General features: G+C 34.5%; 1 protein-coding gene across 2 annotated transcripts in view; it reads left to right on the top strand.

Annotated features, from left to right (window-relative positions):
• The window catches only part of galnt18b (UDP-N-acetyl-alpha-D-galactosamine:polypeptide N-acetylgalactosaminyltransferase 18b), a 161138-nt gene extending 141665 nt beyond the window's left edge, over positions 1-19473 (top strand). For both annotated transcript variants that reach the window (XM_059347891.1, XM_059347889.1), the window contains exons 10-11: positions 5682-5846; positions 18656-19473. In XM_059347891.1, coding sequence (XP_059203874.1) covers positions 5682-5846; positions 18656-18802 — 312 coding nt within the window. In that variant the 3' untranslated portion in view covers positions 18803-19473. The remainder of the gene's footprint in view (positions 1-5681; positions 5847-18655) is intronic.
• Positions 19474-19720: the final 247 nt, after the last annotated feature.

Here is a 19720-nt window from a genome sequence, read left to right as displayed (position 1 = left end):
GTCTTTTCTGGTCATTTTGTGGGTTTTTTTGGTCATTTGTGTCTTTTTGTGTCTTTTTGGTAATTTTGTGTCTGTTGTTGTGTCTTTTTTAGTTATTAAATGTTTGTGTCTTCTGTTGGGTTTTTTTGGTTATTCAGTCTTCTCATTTTGTCTTCTTTGGTCATTTTGTGTCTTTTTTTGGTCATTTTGTGTCTTTTTTAGGTCATTTGTGTCTTTTTGTGTCTTTTTGGTCATTTTGTGTCTGTTGTTGTGTCCTTTTTAGTTATTTTGTGTCTTCTGTGGTTTTCTTTTGGTTATTCTGTCTTCTCATTTTGTGTCTTTTTTGGTCATTTTGTGTCTTTTTTTGGTCATTTGTGTCTTTTTTGGTCATTTTGTATCTGTTATTGTGTCTTTTTTAGTTATTTTGTGTCTTCTGTGGGTTTTTTTTTGTTTATTCTGTCTTCTCATGTTGTGTCTTTTTTGGTAATTTTGTCTTTTTTTGCTCATTTGTGTCTTTTTGTGTCTTTTTGGTCTTTTTGTGTCGTGTCTTTTTTAGTTATTTTGTGTCTTCTGTGGTTTTCTTTTGGTTATTCTGTCTTCTCATTTTGTGTCTTTTTTGGTAATTTGTGTCTTTTTTTGGTCATTTGTGTCTTTTTGTGTCTTTTTGGTCATTTTGTGTCTGTTGTTGTGTCTTTTTTAGTTATTTTGTGTCTTCTGTGGTTTTCTTTCTTCTTCTCATTTTGTGTCTTTTCAGGAGAAATCTGTATAATCCCGTTGAATCGTTGCAACACCTTTTTCTCAAAAAAACTCAGCCTTTTTTTTGAGACCTAGATAACTTTAAAACTTGCTAATTATAATTCGGTTCTATGCTATAAATCTCACATAAATCCAGGCATTTCAAACAAAGGATTGGAGTAGAACCAGCGTTCCTAATGAGATTAGGGATCTCCTCTGCAAGACAAATCTAGTCTGCTCTATTTTTGTGTTTCACTGTTACATCATAGCGAGGAATTAAACCCTGGATTGCCTCTATAATGACACATATACATAGCAAATGTTTGCTGTAGTCAGTCAAAATGTCACTGAGTTGCTCTGGGAGTTGCTTTGTAACCGAGGCGCTGCAGTACATCATGCATGCATGACACATGGTCATTGTGTGTCTTCTGTGGGTTCTTTGGTTATTCTGTCTTCTCATTTTGTGTCTTTTATGGTCATTTTGTGTCTTCTGTGAGTTTTTTTTTTTAGTTATTCTGTCTTCTCATTTTGTCTTTTTTGGTCATTTTGTGTCTCTTTTTTTGTCATTTGTGTCTTTTTGTGTCTTTTTTAGTTATTTTGTGTCTTTTTTTGTCATTTTGTGTGTTTTTTGTAATTTTGTGTCTTCTGTGGGTTTCTTTTGGTTATTCTGTCTTCTCATTTTGTGTCTTTTTTTGGTCTTTTTTTGTAATTTTGTGTCTTTTTGGCCATTTTGTGTCTTTTTTTTTGTCATTTTGTGTCTTCTGTGGTTTTTTTGGTTATTCTGTCTTCCCATTTTGTGTCTTTTTTTGGTCATTATGTGTCTTTTTTCGTTATTTTGTGTCTTTTTTGTCTTTTTATTGTCTTTTTTAGTTATTTTTTGTCTTTTTTGGTCATTTTGTGTCTTTTTTGTGTCTTTTTTGTGTCTTTTTTTAGTTATTTTGTGTCTTTTTTGGTCATCTTGTCTCTGTATCCGAGGTGCTGCGGTACATCAGCACGCTGAAAGAAAATTGCACAGCCACACATGAAAGGAAAGGTTATTACAAAGCTAACAATCCGACACGTGACTGACTTTACAAGAGCCTGTTGTCAGCAAACATACAGTACAGCGCTTCAGCTCCAGCAGTAATAAAACATACCGACTTAAGCGTGGCAACAATAGAAAGAACAGCCACATATGGCCTGGCAGTCTGCACGCTCCAGAAAAGAGCAGCTTAAATTCAAAATTCACACTCGTCAGACGGTTTCACGTCTGGTGTGAGGGAGGCAGGAGGCTGTTTGGGCACAATGAGATAAATAAGAAGAAGGATAAGATTAAAAGACAAGCAGCAGAATAAGCAAACATGGCCCTTATTCTTCTTTTTGTTTGTTGAAATGAAAGAAAAATATCTGGAGGCGCTTTGACGGCCGAGGAAGGTGCTGAGTCAGAGATAATCTTTAGCCCGGTCCCACTGTAACGTATAGACTTCCACACACTGAGGCCCACTTTAATTGTCTGCCCTGATGTGAATCTAACTCCCTGTGCTATTGTTAGGCCGCTTTATCGCTTGAATTCTGCAAACCAGTGTGTCTCCCTTCCATTTGTTTGTTTTAAGCTGCAAGTAGCAGGAGAAGCAATCAGATCCGTAACTTAACTCTATGGAGTCTTATAGGGCTAGCTTGTCCATTTTTGAATCATTTTCACATATTTTCGTGTCTCTGTAAGTCATTTTGTGTCTTTTTTGGTAATTTGTGTCTTTTTGTGTCTTTTTTGTCTCTTTTTTTGGTCATTTTGTGTCTGTTGTTGTCTCTTTTTTTGGTCATTTTGTGTCTGTTGTTGTGTCTTTTTTGGTCATTTGTGTCTGTTGTTGTGTCTTTTTTGGTCATTTTGTGTCTTTTTTTGGTCATTTGTGTCTTTTTGTGTCTTTTTTTAGTTATTTTGTGTCTTTTTTGGTCATATTATGTATTTTTTGTCATTTTGTGTCTTCTGTGGGTTTTTTTTGGTTATTCTGTTTTCTCATTTTGTGTCTTTGTTGGTCATTTTGTGTCTTTTTTGTTTCTTTTTTGGTCATTTTGTGTCTGTTGTTGTGTCTTTTTTAGTTATTTTGTGTCTACTGTGGGTTTCTTTTGGTTATTCTGTCTTCTCATTTTGTGTCTTTTTTGGTCATTTGTGTCTTTTTTGGTCATTTTGTGTCTTTTTTGGTCATTTTTGTCTTTTTATGTCTTTTTTATTTATTTTGTGTCTTTTTTGTAATTTTGTGTCTTCTGTGGGTTTCTTTTGGTTTTTCTGTCTTCTCATTTTGTGTCTCTTTGGTCATTTTGTGCCTATTTTGGTCATTTTGTGTCTTTTTTGGTCATCTTGTGTCTTTTTGTGTCTTTTTTTGGTCTTTACGTTTTTACGTCTGGATGTGATGAAGAAGTCATGCTTTGGTGCTTTTGGAGACTCCCGAGGGTTAAGTACAGCAGCATTTTACTGTTGAAGCTGCTCACGGTGGAGCTAATTTAAACTATTTTATACAGTCCAGCCAAGCGAGGAGCCTGGCCTAATTAAATCTGAAGGATTGTGGGTTTCTTGATGTGGAAAACAAAATTTTGCTTCACAAATTTGTATTTATTGTTCAGGACTTTGGTCTACTCTTTGCTTTTTTTGTCTAATATTGAAAATCATGTGAGAAGTTTAAAGGGGAAATGTCTCATAGACATCTGAAGGGGCAATATGATGATATATGTCATGGAAAAATGATTAGACCAACCTTGTTTTCTTCAGTTTCCTGTTTATTTTAATGCCTGGTACAACTAAAGTTTAATTTGTTTGGACAAATATAATGATAACAACAAAAATAGGTTTTAAAAGTTTAATTTAAGAGCTGATATCTAGACATTTAACATGGTTTTCTTTATAATGATTTTGTTTTTTTATCAAGAAAACCACGGAAAATGTCTAGATATCAGCTTTTAAATTAAACTCTTATGAGCTATTTTTGTTGTTATCATTATATTTGTCCAAACAAATGTCCCTTTCGTTGTACCAGGCATTAAAATGAAAAAGCAATTAAAGATAACAATAGTCTAATAATTTGTTTATGTTTATGTTGTCAAAATGATAGACAATGGTTTAACCCTCTGAACCTCATGTATAAAAGGTTTTTTTAAAAGATCGCCGAAAAAATACACTGTTTATTGTAGAAAGAAAATGTAAAAACAGGTTTTATCAGCAACATTTGAACTTTGCGACAGTTCTTGAACAGATCATAGGTAACGAAAGTTTCCATTAGAAAAAGTAACCAAAACGAAGCTTAAAATTTTGATATTTCTGTCAAAATCACTTTATTCTACACGTCTCATTTAAAACATCACAATAAATAAACCGTTTGGAATAATTAGATTCTGTTAAAAAGATGAAATTCTGTTTCTCAGCGACACTGTGAAGCCATGATTGATTCTGCTGAGACGAATGGTCACGTGGCAAATATTCACCAAAATCAGACAGAACTGCAGGCTGTTTACACAGAGCAGAGAGGAGAGGACAGGAGATGCTGTTTACACAGAGCTGAGAGGAGAGGACAGGAGAGGCTGTTTACACAGAGCAGAGAGGAGAGGACAGGAGAAACTGTTTACACAGACCAGAGAGGAGAGGACAGGAGATGCTGTTTACACAGACCAGAGAGGAGAGGACAGGAGATGCTGTTTACACAGAGCTGAGAGGAGAGGACAGGAGAGGCTGTTTACACAGAGCAGAGAGGAGAGGACGGGAGAGGCTGTTTACACAGAGCTGAGAGGAGAGGACAGGAGAGGCTGTTTACACAGAGCAGAGAGGAGAGGACAGAAGAGGCTGTTTACACAGAGCAGAGAGGAGAGGACAGAAGAGGCTGTTTACACAGAGCAGAGAGGAGAGGACAGGAGAGGCTGTTTACACAGAGCTGAGAGGAGAGGACAGGAGAGGCTGTTTACACAGAGCAGAGAGGAGAGGACAGGAGAGGCTGTTTACACAGATCAGAGAGGAGAGGACAGGAGAGGTTGTAAGAATGCAAATAGCTCAATATGTATAACATGTGGAGATCCAATATTCATGACAATTTAAATTCAAATTGAAAAACTATACATATCAGAGAAATGTTTTATGAATTATGTTATTCTGCACAAAATATTTTTTTCCCACATCAATGATTATTCTGATTCTATAGAGGTGCAGGACTTTTATATCGCATTGAAATTCATACAAGGCCACAGTGAGTAAAATGTAAAAAGAGAAAAAAAAGCCTTTAAACAGCTTGGGGTTCAGAGGGTTAACTTCTAACAATGCATTGTTTTTTGTAGGCTTATAATATATTTGTAATTATAGCTGTTTAAAATGTAGTGCAGTTGAAGTTTACTTTGCACAAGTACCTCAAAATTGCACTCATCACCTCTAAGATGCACAAATTAGCATTTTTTACGGTCCATCCTTGTGTTTTTATGCCCTCTTGTTTATCGCTCGTTTATGTGCCCGACACCAAACTAACTAACAGACTCTGAGCACTGCTGTGTGTGACTGTAAATACAATCCTCAAATTCCCTCTCTCATGCTTATACCACTAAGCATTTTGCTGTTTGAATGCTGAACATGCCTCTCCGGCTTTTTTCCTGCAAATGACTTTCAGTTTTTGTCAACTAAATATGAGCAAAAATGAGAAGGAGCCCATCAGAGAGCGCGCAATTATTCAACTTTTTTCCCCCAATTCCTGAATAAATAATGAGCTTCTTTTCTACGCTTGTCTTTCCTTGTCCTCCATGCAGTCAGGATAGCTGTATAAATATTCATATTTAGTGTATGTAAATGTCTCTTTCATACCCTGCGACAACCCGAGAGCAAGCCTCATTTGCAGCATAGTTTATTACCTGTATGCTCATATGCTGCTCTGGAGGGACCATTATCTAAATGTCAACGCCAGCAGTCTGAAGCTACAGGCTCTGTGCAGCTTATTCATGGGGGGGTGTGGTGTTTCCTGCAGAATGTGTACTACACCAGTACTCAGCAGCTCCACATCGGGCTCCTCAGTCCCACCGTGGACGACGACGACAACAAGTGCCTGGTGGATGTGAACAGCAGGCCGCGGCTCATCGAGTGCAGCTATGCCACATCCAAACGCATGAAGCTCCACTGGCTCTTCACTCAGGTAAAGACACAAGAACACACACATGGTCAGAAAACACAAGGGTGTAGAACCTGATAATGTAATAATTTCCCGATAATGTAATAACCCCGATAATGTTTAATAAAAATCTGCACTTGAGTCCATTGAAAATGTAATAAAACCTGATAATGTAATAATTTCCCGATAATGTAATAAAGTGCATTTCCCAATAATGTAATACACTTTTTTACCAATAATGTAATAAAGTATAACATTAATGGGAGGTTATTACATTATCTGGTTAGCCTTCATTTCGCAAGTCCTGATAATGTAATAATTCCCCAATATTGTGATAATTTAACAGCAGACCACCCTGTAGAACCTGATAATGTAATAAATTCCTGATAATGTAATAACCCCGATAATGTAATAAGGTGCATTTCCCAATCATGTAATACACTTTTTTTTTTTTTACCAATAATGTAATAAAGTATAACATTAATGGGAGGTTATTACATTATCAGGTTAGCCTTCATTTCGCAAGTCCTGATAATGTAATAATTCCCTAATATTGTAATAACTTAACAGCAGACCACCATTACTTGGGTTCAAGTGGTGATACTGTGTATCAACTCTAGCTCAAGAGCTCTAGCGCCACCAACAGGTCAAAGTTGAATGTTTATTCACTTTTGACCCGTTCATCCGTTTTTCACAAACGAGGTATCCATGACGACACACGAATGCATTCAACAGCTTCTTGAAATCTAAAGGTGCTTGGTGTTATCCTTTATTACATTATTGGTAAAAAAGTGTATTACATTATTGGGAAATGAACTTTATTACATTATCGGGAAGTTATTACATTATCAGGTTTTATTACATTTTCAATGGACTCAAGTGCAGATTTTTATTACATTATCGGGGTTATTACATTATCGGGAAAACTAGAATTGAAAAAACATTTTCGTTAACTGAAATAAAAATAAAAACAAGATTTTTTTTAAATACGATAACCAACTGAAACTGTATTTTGTGGTTACAAACTAACTAAAATTATAGTGAAAATGTCCTTCGTTTTTGTCTTTTTTTTGTCTTTTTTTTGTCAACTTTTTTCATCCGTAAACCTTTTTGGTTGATATGAAATCTATTTCATCTATCTGGTTTTATGACTTAATAAACTTATTGGGGCTGAGATGGATCAGACAAAGGAAATAAAGGAAACATTTATTGTGACCTTATTGAATCTGGCACCCAACAAATAGCCCATGTCTATGTGCTGGATGGTGTGGTACCTTATGAAAAGTAAGTGTTTTATCTACTTATACTTCCTACGGGTACTGCACTAGTAATGATAACAACAAAGATAGCTGACATCTAGACATTTTCCATGGTTTTCTTGATAATGATTTTGGATATTATCAAAAAAACATGTTAAATGTCTAGATATCAGCTCTTAAATTAAACTCTTATGAGATATTTTTGTTGTTATCATTATATTTGTCCAAACAAATGAACCTTTAGTTGTACCAGACATTAAAATGAACAAGAAATTGAAGAAAAAAAGTGGTATAATAATTTTTTCCATGTTTAATTTTTTCTATGTGCTGTATGTGAACAGTAAGAGACGGGAGCAGAGATTCAAATTCTGCATTGTATTCAAAACAATAATGGCAGCTATGAACTGCCTGTCGTGCTGTTTCTCGCTGTCGAGATTCTACAAACTCAAGCAAAGCTGTTCTGCATTTTGCTGAACATGATTCGATTACTGTCAGACTCGAGTCAGAGGCGTGTTTCTAATGATACGCTCCACTTCCTTTCTTATTACCTGGGTGGTGGTTGCACAAATGTATGTATGTAAAGCTTTTTCCGTCTGCCGGTTCACATTGATCCCACCTCAAACGGTCTCAAACGCCTCTTTTACTACCTCAGAAGGTGGCCGGGGTCACCTGGTCCTCCTGTTACTCCTCTGGCGCGTTCAGATTGCAGGTGAAACGTCACAGAGGTGTAAATATCGCAGCTTGAAATGGCAGTCTGCAGGGGTGGCTTCACTTTTAGTCCAATAACAAGTAGAAGTAAAAAGTAAGCCAAAAAAGAATTACTACAGTAAAGTATACACTGTAAAAAAAGATAAATAATAGCTACTCAATAAAATTGAGGCAACAGATTGCACGCAATATTATTAATTAAATCTAACTACGTTACAAGTTGAGTTAATAACTTAACAGGAAGTGCCTGTCAATTAAAAATGGACTTTAATTCTATTGTGTTGGATTCATTCAAAATTGTCTTTGATTTAGAATTACATACACATAAAGATTATATTTATTATGATCAAATTAATTAGATTCCATCTCAAACATTTTTATATTAAAATTACTTAAACAATTGCCTCAAAATCAAGGACGCATTATATTTAATACATTTTATGAATATATTAAGTAAAATGAAATGACTACAGAATCATTTATTACAGTGTTGATACCCAAAATTTCTACTTTAGTAAGGTAACAAAGTATTTGTACTTAATCCTCTGGGGTTTATGATAACGTGGCTTCTTTTAAAGCGCCGTAACAAAAAAAACTAGGTCACCTGGATCGATGCTGTCGACTTCACTCCAAAAACAGACTTGAAACTTTCTCCAGTTTTTTGTTTGACGTTCCCCGGTCATGTAAAACCAAAGATATGATCATTTTAATTTGATGGTACAAAAATATTTATTTAAGTGTAAAAGTAGGATGAGAGGAGGCAGGGGTGGCATTCTGTAAAAATGGGAAAAAAGGGATCTAATCATCAACACTTTTCTCATAAATAAACATGTTTTTATGGTAATTTTTATGTATAGTTTTATCATATTTTAATTTTACCTTTATATGTTCATATTTGTAACCTTTGATTACATTTTTCAGGTCTTAAACAGTTCATTGAGCATATTTGTGGTTTTTTTTATTGTCAAAAATAGAACATTTTTATTTCACATTCATGATTTTTGTGTATTTTTGGGCTCAATATGTTAATAAAGTGGGTTAAAGTGAAAAAAAAATTGTCAGATCATGTTGAAGTTGTGCTGAGAAAATATACTAAATACCAAACATGAGTATAGTAAATATTATGTGGTATATAAAGGGCAAATAGGCTCAGAGCCCCGAGGGTTAATTACTTGGCATCTCTGCTTTCCATTTGATTTGGAATTATTGCAAAAAATAATATCTCAGACAAACAAAAGCATGATATCCTGACACTTTTGTTCAGCAAGAATCTTTTAGAAATGGACACCGTTTTTCTGATTGTTTTAAATGTTAAATGCAATTGTCAGAAGCTAACTTTATAAAAGGAAGGACACCACTGTTGCATGTTTTCAGACATTGACATTTAATGTCCCATCAGCCTCTCTATCCTCATTTAAACTCCTATTATAAGACACGTAAAAGCTTGTGTATTTACTGACATGAGGAACAAATAATTAGAATCTATTTAACTTGTGTTAACCACAGATCTTATTTCAGGCAGCTAATCAAAAACTCATTCAAACACACAGAAAAACAAATTTCTTCATTTAAAGTCTATTTCCTGCAGCTCCTATTAAATTGAGCCTCAGTTAAGATAATGTGACAGCGAAAACCAACTGTGGAGGTAGCTTTTAATCATGCAAGTGGTTTAATTTACAGTTCGCTCACTTCTGTAACTCATTTAGACGTGAGGAGTCACTGAAACTTAATGATTGTCTTTCTTCATTAGCTGTGCTTGCAAACTGTGTTTTAACAGAACAAGCAGCCACCTCATGAAATGCCCCGTGACAGCGGGTGAATTGGATTTACTGCATGCTTTGATTTGGGCTCAAAAGACCTCATATTGTTGTCTGCCATGCTGTCAGCACAGTGTTAATTATAGATTTTGTTCCTCATTCAGCCAAATCTGGAAAAAGTCCCAATTGTGCTTCATATGAGACGCTTGTTATAACGAGTACAATATTCGTTTGACTGTGTGACGGCTGGCGAGCCGCTACAGGTGAAACCTGTTTAGTTTTACAGTGATGGATGCAAAGTGTGTAGAGCAAACTGAAATTACCTGGGGGCCGCTGGAGGTAGTATCAAAATGATCGAAAAAAGACACTAAATTACTAAAAAAGACACAAAATGAAAGAAAAAAAACTAAATTACTTAAAAAAGACACAAAATGACCATAAAAGACACTAAATTACTAAAAAAGATACAAAATGACTGAAAAAACACTAAATTGCTTAAAAAAATACACAAAATACACAAAAAGACACAGAACTACCAAAAAAAACACACAATTATTTTAAAAAAGACACAAACTGACCATAAAAGACACAAAATTACTAAAACAAAGACACAAAATGACCAAAAAAAGACACAAAATGACCAAAAAAGACACAAAATTACAAAAAAAGATACAAAATGACTGAAAAAACACTAAATTGCTTAAAAAAATACACAAAATAACCAACAAAGACACAGAACTACAAAAAAAGACACACAATTATTTAAAAAAGACACAAAATGACCACAAAAGACACAAAATTACCAAAAAAAGACACAAAATTACCCAAAAAAGACACAAAATTACTTAAAAAATGCACAAAATTGCCAAAAAAAGACACAGAATTACCAAAAAAGACAGCATTATTTAAAGAAAGACACAAAATGACCCACAAAATTACCAAAAATGACACAAAATTACTAAAAAGACACAAAATTATTTTAAAAAGACACAAAATTGCCAAAAAATACACAAAATTATTTAAAAAAAGACACAAAATTACAAAAAAAAGTAATTAAAGGGACCTTCCACACACAACACGGTGAAGTGCCATTCATATAAAACTCACATTAAACTTTCATATCAAGGTGGGGGCCACAAAATATCGTCACGAGGGCCGCAATTGGCCCGCGGGCCGCGAGTTTGAGACCCATGGTTTAAAGGTTTTATATGCCTGAGCTCATAGAGCACACATCCTCACACCAAACTATAAGTGGTTATTTTAGTCAACTTTGTATAATTTAGTAAGCAGGATGGGGGACACTTCAGCACGGCTGAGAAGTATCAAGTCTCTGAAATGTGGCATTAATTATTGACACAGTTTTGACTGCACATGTGCAACGTGTCAAGCTCAAACAGAACATAACAGAAATAGACTGCCTTGATGCAGCCGTAGCAACTTTTGGGATCAGGGGCACTTTTTCTTATTCAAATATTGCACAAAACCTGCTGTGCTGAAAATATTCTCTTTCCAGTGAAATGTGCACTTCACTTCCTTCCTCCACTGTAAAAAAAAAACCTCTCATTATCCGCCCAGAAGAGATCTTGATAAGACTCGATTTGGGAAAGAAAATGAAATATGTGCTTGCATGTACAGATTTGCCATAAAGGTGCTGATTGGAGAAGCGAGCACATGTTCAGTGGGTGGGATTGTATGGTTTGTTCTTTTGTGGGTATGTGTGGGTGTTGCCTTGTTTTATTCTGCTTTAACAAATACAACTTGTTCCGTATATAGCCTAGTGGAATTTAATGAAATCCCTAGAAAACCCTAGCACCCTAAATCAAATAACAACCTTCCTACATGCTACAGTATAGGCTCACATATGCATTCATTAGCCAACTCCTGCAGGCTGATTGAAGAAGCAGCATGAAGACGTTATATAGGGAACTTGGCTGAGAGAAAGAACCCAGCAGCTCCTTTTATCAGTTACTGTTCCAGATTTGAAGGGATTCTGGGATTTAGTTCTGGCCTTGTTCCAGGCTTCTGAATCACCACCCACATCTTTGATTTGTGGAGAGATTCAAGCAGGTTTGGTGTTGTGCTAATGGACTGATGTTTCCTTCCTTCCTCCGAGAAACAATCACCAATCGGAGCTTTGTACGCTGTAAAAAACGATAAACAATAGCTACTCAATGAAATTGAGGCAACAGATTGCACGCATTATTATTAATTAAATCTAACTACGTTACAAGTTGAGTTAATAATAACTTAACAGCAATTAACAACATTCTTGATATTAACCAAAATCATTATAAATAAAACCATGTTAAATGTCTAGATATCAACTCTTAAATTAAACTCTTATCAGCTATTTTTGTTGTTATCATTATATTTGTCCAAACAAATGTACCTTTAGTTGTATCAGGCATTAAAATGAACAAGACATTTAAGAAAACAATGGTCTAATAATTTTTTCCAGGACTGTATTTTTTGTCATTTTGTGTCTTTTTTTAGTCATTTTACATCTATTTTTAGTAATTTTGTTTCATTTTTGGTAATTTTGCGACCTTTTTAGTCATTTTTACATGTATTTTTGGTAATTTTGTGACTTTTTTAGTCATTTTCACATGTATTTTTGGTAATTTTGTGACTTTTTTAGTCATTTTTTAGTCATTCTTGATAATAACCAAAATCATTATGAATTAAACCATGGAAATAATGTCATGATATCAGCTCTTAAATTAAACTCTTATTAGCTATTTTTGTTGTTATCATTATATTTGTCCAAACAAATGTACCTTTAGTTGTACCAGACATTAAAATTAACAAGACATTGAAGAAAACAATGGTCTTATAATTTTTTCCATGACTGTATTTTTGGTCATTTTGTCTATCTCAAACATTTTATGTTAAAGTTACTTAAACAACTGCCTCAAAATCAAGGACGCATTTATATTTCATACCAATCAATCCAACACAATAGAATTAGTCCGTTTTTAATTGACAGGCACTTCCTGTTAAGTTGTTATTAACTCACCTTGTAACGTAGTTAGATTTAATAAATAATATTGCATGCAATCTGTTGCCTAGCTATTGTTTATCTTTTTTTTTGCAGTGTAGGCAGGATTAGGAATGTGGAAGTCGTATCTGCAAGAGCCAGAAAACTAGATTTGTACTGTATCTGTGGAGTGAAATGCAGCTGTATGGAGAGAGTAAATACCAGCAGATTGACTGATGAGTGCAGCTTCAATAATGCATGTATAAAAACATATTTTATATTCAAGGACATACCATGAGACCAACAAAAGGAGAGGTTAGACTTGTACTTACCTTTTTCCTTTTTATCAGTGAGTCATTATTAAAAATGCAAAGGTGTACAGCTTTGCAAAAAATTAAAAAGCCATTAATAAAAGGGCTTAACGCCTACATGTTTCAACTCACAGTCTTCTTTAGGGAATGTAAGAAAGAAGGAGAAAACTATGAGTTTAAAGCTTTGTCTCTAAGCCCATTTATTGAAGACTTCTGCAGTGCACCTTGGATTGTTTTTGGTTATAACTTATTGATCATAAAGCTAAGTTCAAGTCTAACCTCTCTCTGGTTTGGTCTCACAGCTGCAGGTTGTCAAGTCAACTTCCAAAAGTATCAAATGTTAACTGCTGCTGAAGCCTCTTTACTTAAAAAATGAAGTGGAGAGAACCGATGTGCTTCTTGACCTGACTGAGTGAAGAATAATAACAAGTCATTTGAATTATGAGGCTAGTTTTAATTACCCAGATAACTTGGTAAACCTCATTCTTGCTCTGCTCTAAATAAATAACCTTATATTGCAGCCACAGTCTGTATATAAAGATGAAAAAAAATATTAGACCACTATTTTTCTTCAATTTCTTATTCATTTTAATGCCTGGTAAAACTAAAGCTGATATCTAGACATTTTCCATGGTTTTCTTGATAATAACCAAAATCATTATCAATAAAACCATGTTAAATGTCTAGATATCAGCTCTTAAATTAAATTCTTATGAGCTATTTTTGTTGTTATCATTATATTTGTCCAAAAAATGTACCTTTAGTTGTACCAGACATTAAAATTAACAAGAAATTGAAGAAAACAATGGTCTAATAATTATTTCCATGACTGTATTTTTGGTCATTTTTTGTCTTTTTTAGTGATTTTTACATCTGTTTTTGCTCATTTTGTGTCTTTTTTTTGGTAATTTTGTGACCTTTTTAGTCATTTTTACATGTATTTTTGGTAATTTAGTGACTTTTTTTGGTAATTTTGTGTCTTTTTTAAAAATCTTTTTTACATCTACAGTCATGGAAACATTATGAATAAAACCATGGAAAATGTCTAGATATCAGCTCTTAAATTAAACTCTTATGAACTATTTTTGTTGTTATCATTATATTTGTACAAACAAATGAACCTTTAGTTGTACCAGGCATTAAAATTAACAATAAAGTGAAGAAAACAAAGGTGGTGAGCCATTTGAAGCATATTTTTAACCATTAAAAGCTAATATTTTTCATTCAGATGAACAGTTATTACTGATCAGGCGAGCTGGGGTCCAAGCCCAGCAGCACCCAGAACCGAGGCACATCAACTCGGAGTATGAGTCCATTTCTGAATCAGGCTTCAGCAGTTGGTTTTAAAGTGCACTTCTTCCTTGGCAGACTCAGGCTCTCTCACACTGCCGGGATCGCATCCAGCCTTGGAAAACTTGGCTGTGGAGCTTCTTTTTATGTCAAAAAGTATTTATTTTTAAGTGCGCTACAGTGTCTCTTAGTACGGGTGTTAACCTCTGCTCCACACTGGAAACATAATGGATAGAAATAAAAAAATGTTTAGTTTGAAGGTTCCTTGTTGACCCTGGAAGCAGCAGCTTAATGAAAAATAAAGTTTTTGTTGTTGCAAAAGGTTTTCAACTGAATTAGTGGCCTTCCTCAGCAGATAGAGCTGCTGAGTGGTTGTGGGTCATTAAAAGATCATCACATCATATCACATTCACTTTGTTGAATACTCTATTGTAGTCGGGCAATTACAGCTTTCCAGAGCTGAAGACCAAGTCTGGAGGAGCATGTCCAGAGCTGGAGGACAAAACTGGAGAAGATTAGCTGAAAAAAGAAAAGAAAATGACAATAGAGTCTGTTGGTTACTGTTGCCGGGCAGAAAACCAGGTGCAGCGGCCTTTTATATCTCTGTTCAGAATTACAAGGAACATTTTTATGGACACAGTTCCAGCTGTCGATTCAAAACGAATGATGCTTTTTAGTGGGAGCAGTAAAGTCATTTTTAACAAGTTTTATATCATTATTGGTTATATCAAATTGTTTGGCATCCAGGTCACAAGGTATAGGATCATAATAATCTCATCACTCAGCTGGAAACTTCCTCTGGAGTCTCCAAAAGCTCCAAATAATCCAGACTTGTTGACTCCATCCAGACTAGAAAACAAAGCAGCGTGGAGCCCTACTGTAAATTGACCTCTAAAGTTCTGGCTGTAAACTCCATGAGGCCAGTTTCAGTTTGATGATGATATACCAAGTAAAACTGGAGACAAGCTCAAATATATTAAGTATAAAATGATAGAACTGGATGGAACCCTCTTATATGTTAGATTTGACACCTTTGTTCACATTTGCAACATTTAAAAAAATGTATTGAGCATGATAGTGTTTTGAAAGTTAAAAAAAAAGATTCAAAATCACATTTTATGTTGGACTAAAGGAGTAAAAAAGACACAAAATGACTAAAAAAGACATAAAATGACTAAAAATAGACACAAAATAACTAAAAAAGACACAACAAAAGACACAAAATGACCAAAAAAGACACAAAAAGACACAAAATGACCAAAAAGACACAAAATGACTTACAAAGACACAAAGTAACTAAAAACCACACAAAAAGACCAAAAGAAGACACAAAATAACTAAAGAAAGACACAACAAAAGACACAAAATGACTAAAAGAAGACACAAAATGACTAAAAAACGACACAAAATGACCAAAAGAAGACACAAAATAACTAAAAAAGACACAACAAAAGACACAAAATGACCAAAAAAGACACAAAATGACCAAAAAAAGACACAAAATGAATTACAAAGACACAAAATGACTAAAAAAGACACAAAATGACTTACAAAGACACAGAATAACTAAAAAACACACAAAATGACCAAAAGAAGACACAAAATAACTAAAAAAAGACACAACAAAAGACACAAAATGACTTACAAAGACACAGAATAACTAAAAAACACACAAAATGACCAAAAGAAGACACAAAATAACTAAAAAAAGACACAACAAAAGACACAAAATGACTAAAAAAGACACAAAATAACTAAAAAACACACAAAATTACCAAAATTGTTCCGCTAAACACACAAGACACAAATAAAACCGAGTCCCACTAGAATAAAAACCAGAGTTGATGACAGGATCACACACAATCACAAGATCACATTTATGTTGGTTTTTCTTTGTTTCTTTTTGGTTCCAAATGTTGATCCAGTAAGTCAGAATAAAAAAATCAATTATTATCAGCTCATATAGGTGAAAAAAATACACCAACATGGCATTTAAACAGTTTTAAAGTGGTTTATACAGGCAGGATGGAAAGGATTCAAACATGGACTAAATAGCCCATAAAGCCTCCATAGAGTTAAGGGTGCAAAAAATGAGTTTCATTGTAGTTTTACCTGCAAGACGAAGAAAAATAAACGTACTTCATCCTGAATTGCACGCTGCACCTTTAAGTCTAAAAGTGGGCTTTGATTGCCCATTCACTGCTTTTATGTGCTGGCTCGGGACACTTCTACATAGTGGTCCACAACTGCCCACTTTCAGCAGTTATTACCAATCTGTTATCTATAAAAAGCAAATGTCTTTTGGACCTCACAGTCTGCCCAGACCCTTGTGAAAATATAGAAAGAATGATTTGGTTCAGTCTGTACAAACTGTCCAATCTTTAGGTCTTTCTCCCCACCATATCCTTCTACGCTCCTCTCATATAATGGAAAGAGCTCTCTGCTGAAGGCCTCCTCCTCTTCAGGCGCTGCCCTTGGTCTGCCCTGACGCTGTAATAAGAAAAATTCTGCTTCGTTTCATCAGGACACGCTGGAATATTTTTTGCCGAGCTGATGTGCTCACTCAGTTCAACAGCTGTCATATTTAAGTTTGTAAATTTGTTGGAGCATACTTTCTATATGCACTAAAGGTTCCTCCCGTCCTCCAGGCATATTTCTAACCTGCCAATAAATAAGAGTGCAGTGCAGTAAGTACATTTTTAGTTGTAAGAATTCTTTAAATAAGTATGTCTTGAAATAATAAGCCCAAATCTACTTATCTTGAGCAATTGTGGCTTGAAAAGCCCGACTATAATAACAGTTATTAAAATAAGCCAGCAATACTTGAAACGAGCATGTTTTGGTGGTTGAAAATGATTTTGAAATAGTATATTATTAGTAAAATAACTACATGCAACTAAAACTCTCAATTGGAACCAATATTTTAAGTAAAAACTCACCATATTCAACAGTTGAATAGATGAAAAGCATAAAAAAAGCTCACAATGTCAATCCTAAAAAGAAGTCTTTCAACAATAAGATAATTACATAAGCACATAATAATAATTCTAATAATTAAATAAGCACATGAAGCTATGGTCAGTAGGTAAATTATACTCAAAACAATATAATTAAGATACTATTGATAGATATGAGAAGAAAATACTTGGAAAGTGAATGTTTTTTGCAGTGTAAGAGTTTAATTTCAGAGCTGATGTTCAGCCATTTTTCATGGTTTTCTTGATGATAACCAAAATCATTATCAAGAAAACCATAGAAAATGTCTAGATACCAGCTCTGAAATTAAACTCCTATGAGCTATGTTTGTTGTTATCATTTTATTTGTCCAGACAAATGAACCTTTAATTGTACCAGGCATTAAAATGAACAATAAAATGAAGAAAACAAGGGTGGTCTAATCATTTTGAGTATGAGTGATTTAAACAATAATGCTTCAAAACGCAGGTTTTCGTGTCGTTCAATCCTCTTGTTAAACCTTTGGAGTATGTATATGTATATATATATATATATATATATATATATATATATATATATATATATATATATATATATATATATGATGATGATGATAAGCCAAGTAAAGTGCATGATAAGGTCAAATATATAAAATATTGAACTAGATCCTCTATATATATATATATATATATATATATATATATTCACATTTGCAACATTTAATATTCTTACTGAGCATGATTATGTTTTGTAAGTTAAGTAAAAACTTTTTTTTACCTCCAGTTTTATGTTGTTGTTTTTTTCTGTATCCTGGGTTCAAAATGTTGTTCCAGTAAGTCAAAATGAAAAAATATTCATCAGATCAAATAGGTGAGATGCTGAAAAAAGTGATACCAACATGCACTATAGCACAGTAAACACTTTTAAAGTGGCACAATGAAAAGAATTCAAAAACTGAAAATAGCCCAAAACTCTGACAGTTTTTGTTTAATGATGATAGGCCAAGTAAAGCACATGATAAGGTCAAATATATAAAATATAGCATTAACTCCAGTTTTATGTTGTTTTTTCTGTATCCTGTAAGTAAACCCTTTTTTTTTTCCTTAACTGAAAAAATATTCATCAGATCAAATAGGTGAGATGCTGAAAAAAGTGATACCAACATGCACTATAGCACAGTTAACACTTTTTAAGTGGCAGAATGAAAAGTATTCAAAAACTGACAAAATAGCCTCTCCAAAAAGACTCCAAAAGGTTAAATTCCTCTTCCACTTCAATACCACATGTTTTTGTCTGTTTTATTTTTACCTTTTTCCCCTCAAAATCTTGGCCCTTGCTGGGAAGATCATTAATGACTACACTGGCAATTGCAATGTTGTTTTTGCCTTGAAACCATGTTGATGCTATCTGGTGTTCCCAACGAGGACGCTAGTGTGATTCAGCCAAAGCGCCCAGAGCTCAGGGCCGCATCCATTCACAGCAGTGTGGGTTTAAAGGAAGCAAGTTATATTGTGCACACATTGTTTCTTCTGGAGCTCGGCACAATTTTTCACCATCCTGCTTTTATCTTTTTCAGGGAGGATCCATTCAGAACAGGAAATCAAAGAGATGCCTAGAGCTTGTAGCGAGCAGCGACAATGAGTTCGGCTACCAACTGGCTCTGCAGAAATGCACCGGACAGAAATGGTTTATCACAAACGTGCTGTTTAGCAGCTCCTTATGATCGACTGCTAACGGGAACACTGTTGTGAATAGATGGAGTTGCTTCTTTTGTGTGCACGTGTGCAGAAGGACGAGGCGGCAGGAGTCCCACAGAAGAGCGGTGCACGGTTGAACACGATCAATCTGAGCGCCACGATGTCCTCAGAAGAGCCGACATCACATCGTAAATGTTAAACATTTTATTTTGCCTACAGGATCAGCCATAGCTGGCGGATATTTTGCAGATTTGACAAGGTAGTATATTTAGTATATTTTGTGGTAAATACAGTACAGTCAGATTTTCGTTGACTTAAAAAGATGTAATGGGTCCAATCTGTTTTTGTACTTTGTTCTTAATTGCTACTGTGTAGCAAAGCTTTCTGAACCTGTCCCTGCTGTAATTATTTTATTTTAGTGTCTCAGGTTTGTAGGTTTATTAAGCGATTCAAGCTGTACAGTTGTGGGGAAAATGTTGGAATAAATCTGAAAATGATAGATTATTTTCTACATGTAAATATTTTGATTATTTGTAATATATAACAGTAAAATAACTGATGTAAACTACTGAGTGCAAGTGCTTTTGTTGTGGCACAATCTGTGATTCAAACCTTAACAAAGAGGCTCGTCCCTTCATGAAATTAAAAAACTGGAACCTGCTAACAATCCCAAATATATTTTTGATTGTCAAACATTTTTGGTGTGTGTGGTGGTCCTGAGTTCAACTGCACTGCAACTGAAGGAAACACATAAATGAATGAATTATGCATTATATAAAGCATCTGTAATACACATGCTGCAAAGCAAGTGTCCAGGAGACGGTCAGGAGTGATGAAATGTTAAATGCCGCCAGCAAACTCCACACTGCAAAAAAGGTGTGTCTAAAAACCAGATAAAAACACTAAATCTGAGGGAAATGATCTTGCTGCATGGACAGATAATT

This window comes from Centropristis striata, chromosome 2 (assembly GCF_030273125.1).
Source record: "Centropristis striata isolate RG_2023a ecotype Rhode Island chromosome 2, C.striata_1.0, whole genome shotgun sequence".
NCBI lineage: Eukaryota > Metazoa > Chordata > Actinopteri > Perciformes > Serranidae > Centropristis > Centropristis striata.
This window is presented reverse-complemented; position numbering and strand designations above follow the sequence as displayed.